This window comes from Cnephaeus nilssonii, assembly GCF_951640355.1.
Source record: "Cnephaeus nilssonii genome assembly, chromosome: 4".
NCBI lineage: Eukaryota > Metazoa > Chordata > Mammalia > Chiroptera > Vespertilionidae > Cnephaeus > Cnephaeus nilssonii.
In genome coordinates this window covers 25,340,999-25,350,083 of record NC_137075.1, presented here as the reverse complement: position 1 = coordinate 25,350,083, position 9,085 = coordinate 25,340,999, and the positions used below count along the sequence as shown (strand labels likewise).

Sequence of the window (9,085 nt, the reverse complement as noted above, 5' to 3'; positions counted from 1 at the left end):
ATTCATAACAGTAGCAAAATTACAGTTATGAAGTAGCAACGAAAATAATTTTATCGTTGGGGGTCACCGCAACATGAGGAACTGTATTAAAGGGTTGCAGCATTAGAAAGGTTGAGAACCACTGCTCTAGAACAAATATTTAGTTGTAATAAGTATAGGAAAATTGGACAGATACATACAAAAAAATGAAACTAGACCACCGACTTACACCATACACAAAAATAAACTCAAAATGGATAAAGGACTTAAACATAAGACGGGAAACCATAAAAATCTTAGAAGAAGCGAAACGCAGCAAAATAGCAGACATTTGTCGTAGCAATATCTTTACCGACACAGCTCCTAGGGCAATGGAAACTAAAGAGAAAATAAGCAAATGGGACTACATCTAAATAAAGAGCTTCTGCACAGCAAAAGAATCCATCAACAAAACAACAAGAAAGCCCACTGCATGGGAGAACATATTTGCCAATGTTATTTCTGATAAGGGTTTAATCTCCAACATTTACAGGGAACTCATACAACCTAACAAAAGGAAGATAAACAAGTCAATCAAAAAAGGGGCAACAGACCTAAATAGACACTTTTCGAAAGAGGACATACAGAAGGCCAAGAGATATATAAAAACATGCTCAAAGTCACTAATCATCCGAGAGATGCAAAGCAAATCGACAATGGTACCATCGCACACCTGTCAGAATGGCCATTATCAACAAGTCAACAAATGACAAGTGCTGGAGAGGATGTGGAGAAAAAGGAACCCTCGTGCACTGCCAGTGGGAGTGCAGATTGGTGCAACCACTGTGGAAAACAATATGGTGTTTCCTCAAAAAATTAAAAATGGAACTGCTATTTGACCCAGTAATACCACTTCTAGGAATATATCCCAAGAAAACAGAAACACCAGTCAGAAAGGATATATGCACCCCTATGTTCATAGCAGCACAATTTACAATAGCTAAGATTTGGAAACAGCTTAAGTGCCCATCAGCAGATGAGTGGATTAGAAAACTGTGGTACATCTACACAATAGAATATTATGCTGCTGTAAAAAAGAAGTTCTTACCATTTGCAACAGCATGGATGGAACTGGAGAGTATTATGCTAAGTGAAATAAGCCAGTCAGAGAAAGATAAATATCACATGATTTCACTCATTTGTGGAATATAAAGAACATCATAAACTGATCAACAAAAATAGATACAGAGACAAAGAAGGATCAAACAAAGTTCAGCGGAAGGCAGGGGAGGGTTGTGTGTGGGGGGGTAAGAGATCAACCAAAGGATTTGTATGCATGCATATAAGCCTAACCAATGGACACAGACACTCGGGGGGGGGGGGGGAAGAAGCCGGGGGGAGGCCAATGGGGGAAAAATTAGACATATGTACTAGTATTTGTTTAATATATTTTATTGATTTTTTTACAGAGAGGAAGAGAGAGGGATAGAGAGTTAGAAACATTGATGAGAGAGAAACACCGATCAGCTGCCTCCTGCACACCCCCTACTGGGGATGTGCCCGCAACCAAGGAACATGCCCTTGACCGGAATGGAACCTGGGACCCTTGAGTCCGCAGGCCGACGCTCTATCCACTGAGCCAAACTGGTTTCGGCTATTTGTAATATTTTAAACAATAATAAATAAATAAAATTTTAATATTATTAAAAAAAATTAAATCTAGGGGAAAAATTGTAAATGTATAAAATGTTCATTAAAATGACTAAATCAATCAATTAAATTATTTTAATTAAAAACAATGTTTAGTAAATGTGATTGTTTGACCAAATTGTTTGCTCCAGAATATAGTTTCCCAATGAAAATTCATTAGTGCCAATGTGTAAAACTCATCTAAATGTAGAATTAAAATGACTTTGAAAAAAAAAAAAGAAAAGAAAGGAAGGAAAAAAAAAAGAAACTCAAAGGAGGCTAGTCGCTAGGGAGAGGAAGCCCTGCGTTGCTACGTGACGTCATTACCCGGCGCCCACAGCGACGGTTTCCGGGCTGGGCTGTGGGCGGCGTTCTGCGGAATGGGGTCTTGGCAGCGTTGGCTGCGTCTTGGTGGGGTGTCGCTCCGGGGTGGTGGCGGGGCCCGTGTCCCGCTTGGGGGAAGCCACTCGGTGTGTCGGCGCCAGGTCCGTGGTGCAGCCGGGCAGGGCGGAGGGCGGGACGGAGCTGCCGGGGCGCAGGGCCGCAGGTGCCTGGCGTTGCCTCCCGCCCAAGGCTCGCCGGAGCCCCTGGGCGTCCCCCGCCCCCGGGCAGCTGGGTGAGACCCCGGCGCCTGGACGTCCCCACTTTCCATGCAGGCCCCAGTAGGGTGAGGCCGAGGTGTGGGGGGACCTGGACCGGATGGTTAGAACACGCCTGTGTGACTTGCACGTTGCTTTCTTAAGCCTCCGTTTAGTTAGAGAAGGAAAACACGTGGAGGGTTCAACTCCGTAAAGCGGCGCTTGCTTCCCATTTTTAACGTTTGGGTGTCTTGACAGATAAGTCGGCTTAAACACGTGTCTCTTGGATTGTGATCAATAGCAGTAGGTGAATTGCACTAAAGGCCTAACTAGTAGAAATGAATAGAATTGGACTGGAAAAAAACAACAACAAAAAAAGAACGCCCTTTTAATCACCCCGAATCGTTTTTACGTTCACAGCATGATAATAAAGATGGCTAATTTTAAAACTTTTTTTTTTTTTTTTTTTTTTAAGTTATCTGGCGCTGAAAACGAGACCCTAAAACAGAGAATAACACAAATCATGTCCCGAGGACTTCCAAAGCAGAAACCAATAGAAGGTGTTAAACAAGTCATAGTTGTGGCTTCTGGAAAGGGTGGAGTTGGAAAGTCTACAACAGCAGGTATTAGAGGATATTAATTCTAATCTCAATTAGGAACTAGTGACAACGGGCGAGTGCACAGTATTAAAATTGTAGATTTGTTTTTTAAAAGTTAGTATTTGTGAAGTTCCTAATAGCTGGTTACTTAATAAATGTCAGGAGTTGGTAGTGATTAGGAGCTTAGATTTTGGAGTTAGACAAAACTTGGTAGATAGCCAGGCCTTTGACTCCTTAACTGAGGCAAAGGTTGTCAAGTTGCCCCTCAGATCTTTTGTTTATTTAACTGTAAAATGGCAAGGATGACAACTTTTTTCATTAGATGGTTACGTAAATTAAACTGAACACTTAGCCCAGTGTCTCCTACATAGTAAGTGCTCAGTATTTGGTTACTGTTATTATTTTAAAACCATCTATTGACTTTAATACTGCATTATTTCTGTTCTTTGGCAGTCTTTTCCAGTCATTTTCCATTTACATATAGTTGTACATGTACTTGTAATGAGATTGTTTACATTATTGTGACCTTTTTTATTTAAACGTAATATAATTTTCAGCATTTATAAAGTCAATATAGACCTAATATTTGAAAATGCTTGAAAAGGTTTAATGTAATTATTTAAGATATCATCTAATCTTTATATCTTTTATATTAATATATTGGAGCAGAGAATATATATATGTTTTTGTGGTGGCTCTTCTTAATTTATTGTAGATTTCAGGGTGACTGAAGTGCTGCTTTTAGTACCCATAAAAGAATGCAACCAGAAATAGAAGAGTTACCATCCAAAACTAATAAACCGATATTCCCAAGTTTTTTTTTCAAAAGAAACCTCTAATTTTAAAAAGTTAATCCAGTGTAATAATTTTAAAAGGTAACATCCCTTCCCCAATCCTACTCAACAGAGTATTATTAATTTGGGGTCATAAAATTCTCATGTCTTATTGTTGCCTCGTATTTAATTTTCAGTCATTTCAATAGGAATGGCTGCTAATTCAGGTCTTAGCTAACCTATCTTTTTTTGCAGTTGATTAAAAAAAATGACTACCTTATTATATTTCACTTTGTTAATTTTGGTTTGCTTCTATACGGAAAAGATCTTTAAAATTTGTGGATTTCCCCCTTCTCCCAGATTATTAACCTAAAATTACGGCATATATATATCTCAAATTCTTTATTTCTATTGAAATTAATGACATTTTTGAAATAAGAAGGGTCAGGTACAGAGTTCTGTGACTGTCACTAGAGATCTGTGTCTTGACTTAAAGCCATATGTAGTAATTCCTAGGTCTTAGTGGTTTTATAGTTGCACAACTAACAATAAATCCAATTATATAGTTTTATTAGTTCATTTACCCTCCCCCCATTTTTACCTGAAGGTAATTGTAAAAGAGTTTTTCAGATGTTTGAAGAAATTCAGATCTACCAAGTATTGTAGTGATGATAAACCCTTAATTTACTATTTAATACATAATAAACTGTTAATAAAATGATTAGTTAGTTAGTGACTGTTCTAAAGAATTCATGCTACACCTGACACATTTTTGCTTTCCTAAGGGTCTACAATCCATCTATTTGATATTTTGTTTTTAAAACTTAGAAGCTCTTAGTCTTTGGTTCTAGAATGTACCTCTTTTTTAAAAAAATATATTTTTATTGATTTCAGAGAGGAAGGGAAAGGGAGAGAGAGAGAGAAACATCAATGATGAGAGAGAATCATTGATCGTCTGCCTCCTGCATGCCCCTGCATGCCCCTGCATGCCCCCTGCATGCCCCCTACTGGGGATCAAGCCTGCAACCCCGGCAAGTGCCCTTGACTGGAATCGAACCCGGGACCCTTCAGTCCACAGGCTGATGCTCTATTCACTGAGCCAAACCAGCTAGGGCAGTGGTTGGCAAACTGCGGCTCGCGAGCCACATGCGGCTCTTTGGCCCCTTGAGTGTGGCTCTTCCACAAAATACCATGTGTGGGCGCAATTGAAACTTCGTGGCCCATGCACAGAAGTCGGTTTTCGGCTCTCAAAGGAAATTTCAGTCGCTGTACTGTTGATATTTGGCTCTGTTGACTAATGAGTTTGCCGACCACTTTTTTTAAAATTCAGAGTACATTTACCTGTTTTCAGTGGTGTGAATAATTTTGTATGCTCTGTGACTGCTTGGTCTGGTTAAAGATGTAAGTTATTTTCATGATGATAGTCATGGTTTTATGCAATATAATTTTCTGGGTCTATAGGCTAGCACTTTTTTAAAGCTGATAGTTTATTGTTTTTAGTTAGAAGATTACCTATTGCCATGGAATGTGATAGCATATAAATAGGTAAATATATGAGAAAATGTATAGTATATGTCACAAGTAGGTGTTTCAGTAAATTCCCTTCTTTGCTTTTTTTTCTTTGTTAATGTTATACCACCTGTCCCAAACAACTGGCCTATCCTTTTTCATAACAGCCCTATCTGCATATATAAGCCTTAGAAATAGGTTATTTCTATGTAACTCTGTTGTTACTATATTTATTTCCCTTATATGTCTTTATTCTTGTCCCAAACGATCTGAAAATACTTCCCATTTGAATGTGTATGCTAGAGATAGTTTGGATTAGAATGATAACATTTGATTAATACAAACATGCTCTGTGATCCTATTGTATAAATATTGAAAGACCCTAACATTAAAATGAATTAACCTCTGACAGTTCCCACTTAATGTTGGATTATGTTTATCCTATGATGTACTTGAAATTCAGAATTACTTTATCATTTATAAAGATTAAGTTATCAAGTGCCATGCCCTAGGCTAAGTACTTTACCTACAGTATTTCATATAATTCTCAGAACAGTTATGAAATAGGAATTATTCTTATTTTATAGAGGCAGAAACAGACTTAGGGGCTAAAATATCCTATTCAAGGTTACATAAGAATGTGGTGGAACTGGGATTTGAACCAGGCCTACCCAGAAACCTATGCTCTTAACTACTTTAAAGGAAACAATCTCAGCATCATTTATAACATGGATTTGTAAGGAATGTGATCCATAGTATGAGGGTCCATTTATCAGTCATGGGAACATCTTTATTGCTGGTCTAAAGGTGACTTTCAGACTACTCCTTTCCTCCTTGCTGATCTTTGGGATTCACTAGAATAGACCGTTTTCAGACCACCTTACCTTTTACCTTCTTCCCTTTCCTTTGCACAGTGGTTCAGCCTTTCATATATGTAAGTATTGTGAGTTACATATTTAGAATTCCTGCATCACTCGCATTTACTTAAAAACACACACAATATAATCATACCCATTTGTATTTATTAAAAGGTAGATATTTTTTGAAAATATGTTTTTGAAAATAATTAAATATATATACCATTAACATAGTTTTAAAAAAACTAAGTAGATTATTTAAACAAAATTGTAACAGATTATAAATGAATTATGTGAAATTTTAAAAAGCATCTATTATGTTGGAATCTTACTTTTGGGGTCTTTTTTACTTCCTGAATTCTCTCCATGTCCTTGTAAAAAACATATAAGGAAAATATATTAAATGTTTCTGTGCTTTGGTTATTTCATTGCAAATATTAAGAGGAAAAATGAATTTTAGTAGAAGGAAAGTTACTAAATTTAATTACTTTTTTGTTTCTTACAGTTAACCTTGCACTTGCACTAGCAGCGAATGATTCGGTAGGTGTTCATTAATAGAAATATTAATTTATTAAAATGTTTTTTAAGGCACTGATAAAGAGCATATTGATGTTTTTCATTTATTCTGTCAAAAGCTACTAATGCTGCTCTAGTAATTTGCATGTCTTTAAGGAACTCAAAAGTCTGCTATAATCACTGGTTATATTTAATAACACTAATGAAAATGAAAGGGGACCACTAGTCACAGAATTTAGGCAGCCTCTAGAAACTAGAAAAGCCAAGGAAATGGATTCTTCCCTAGAGCTTCCAAAATATGTAATTCTGCCAATACACTAACATTAGCTCCTTGAACCCATTTTGGACATCTGTGATAATTTCTTACAGTAGAAATAGGAAACTAGACAGGAAGTCCATTTTCTTAATTCTTGACTTTCCAAATATGTCTTTATTTTGCCTTCATATTTGATAGCTTGACTAGATGTAGAATTCCAGGTTTAAAATAATTTCCTCTCTGAACCTTGAAAAAAAATTTTCATTTTCTTCTACATGCTAATGAAATGTCTGATGCTAGTCTGATTCATATTGCTTTGTAATAACCTATTTTTTTTCTCCTCAAAGCTTTTTGAGTTTTCTTTTTGTTCTTTGAGTTTAGAAATGTCACAGATATGCATCTAGTTGTTGGCTTTAAATTTTTTTTACTTGCTTGGAAACTGGTTTTTTTGAGCTTAGGGCAAATTTTTTTTATTGATTACTTCTTGTGATGTGTTTGTTCTCTCTCCAGAAACCTATTAGGTAGATATGGACCCTTTATGCCAGTTAATTTTTCTCTCATATTCTCCATCACTTTGTCTTTTGTTTTGTTTTTTAGAAGATTTCTTAGACTATTTTCTACACTGCTATACTAGGTTTTAGTTGTTATTTAGTCCTAATTTTTTTTAAAATTCAGAAATTATATTTTTTCCAGTTTTTCAGAACTATTTTTTATTTTCCAATTGCTGTCCCTACCCACTTTAAAAAAAATGGTTGTATTATTTGTTTGAATCTCTCTGAGGATGCTAATTAGAATTAATAAAGAAATATATTTTTTAATGAGCATTCTATTTACTTAGCATGATGGTTTTCATAATATGGTCCTCAAACCAGCAGAGTCAGCATTACCTGGGAACTTGTTAGACATACAAAATCATCAGCCCCACCTCATACCTACTGAATCAGAAACCCTGAGGGTGGAGTCCTGCAATCTGTGTTTAAACCAGTCCTCTTGGGTATTTTGATACATGCTAAAGTTTAAGAACCATGGATCTAGAGGTTTTTAAAACTCTAATCTGCAAATGGCACCCTTTTTGGTTTTCTAATGTGATTATATATTTTTTTCTGGAGTAGCATGACAAATTTGCATGATTTAAAAAAAATTATCATTTTATTATTATTATTTTAAATCTTTATTATTGAGGTTATTACAGATATCCATCTTTTTCTCCCCCCATTCCTCCCTTTCACTCGTTTTTCTGCCCCGCCCCAGGCCTTCGCCACCCTATTGTCTGTGTCCATAGGTAATGCATATATGCATATAAGATTTTTGTTTAATCTCTTCCCGCCCCCTACCCCACTTTCCTCTAGGAATCATCAGTCTGTTCCATTTCCATGCCTCTGATTCTATTTTATTCACCAGTTTATTCTGTTCATTATATTTCTTATTCGTTTATTTTGATTTTTAGATTCAATTGTTGATAGGTATGTATTTGTTGCCATTTTGTTGTTCATATTTTTTATCTTTTTCTTTTTCTTCTTCCTCTTAAAGAATACCCTTTAGCATTTCATATAATACTGGTTTGGTGGTGATGAACTCCTTTAGCTTTTTCTTGTCTGTGAAGCTCTTTATCTGACCTTCAATTCTAAATGATAGCTTTGCTGGGTAGAGTAATCTTGGTTGTAGGTCCTTGCTATTCATCACTCTGAATATTTCTTGCCACTTCTTTCTGGCCTGCATAGTTTCTGTTGAGAAATCAGCTGACAATCATATGAGCATTCCCTTGTAGGTAATTAACTGTTTTTCTCTTGCTGCTTTTAAGATTCTCTGTCTTTAGCCCTTGGCATTTTAATTATGATGTGTCTTGGTGTGGTCCTCTTTGGGTTCCTCTTGTTTGGGATTCTCTGTGCTTCTTGGACTTGTAAATCTATTTCTCATCAGGTAGGGAAGTTTTCTGTCATTATTTCTTCAAATAGGTTTTCAATATCTTGCTCTCTCTTCTTCTGGCACCCCCATAATGTGAATGTTAATATGTTTGAAGTTGTCCCAGAGGCTACTTACACTATCTTCATATTTTTGGATTGTTTTTTCTTTTTGCTCTTTTGGTTGGGTATTTTTTGCTTCCTTATATTTCAAATTGTTGATTTGACTCTCAGAGTCCTCTACTCTTCTATTGAATCCCTGTATATTCTTTATTTCAAGCATGCTTAATTTCTGACTGGTCCTTTTCCTTTTTTTTTTTTTTTAGCTTTCTAGAAGATTCTCGAGTAACCTTATAACTGTGGGTTTGAACTCTATATCCAGTAGTTTGCTTTTTTTCATTTTTTTTCACTTGTGACATATTTCTTTGTGTCTGCATTTTGGCTGCTTC

At 36.1% G+C, this 9,085-nt stretch overlaps 1 protein-coding gene across 2 annotated transcripts in view; it reads left to right on the top strand.

Annotated features, from left to right (window-relative positions):
* Positions 1–1,997: 1,997 nt before the first annotated feature.
* NUBPL (NUBP iron-sulfur cluster assembly factor, mitochondrial) overlaps positions 1,998–9,085 on the top strand; it is a 299,333-nt gene continuing 292,245 nt past the window's right edge. For both annotated transcript variants that reach the window (XR_013813464.1, XM_079769915.1), the window contains exons 1-3: positions 1,998–2,132; positions 2,701–2,848; positions 6,469–6,503. Coding sequence is in view for 1 of the 2 variants with exons in the window: in XM_079769915.1 (XP_079626041.1) it covers positions 2,028–2,132; positions 2,701–2,848; positions 6,469–6,503 (288 nt within the window). In the remaining variant the exon portion in view is untranslated. The remainder of the gene's footprint in view (positions 2,133–2,700; positions 2,849–6,468; positions 6,504–9,085) is intronic.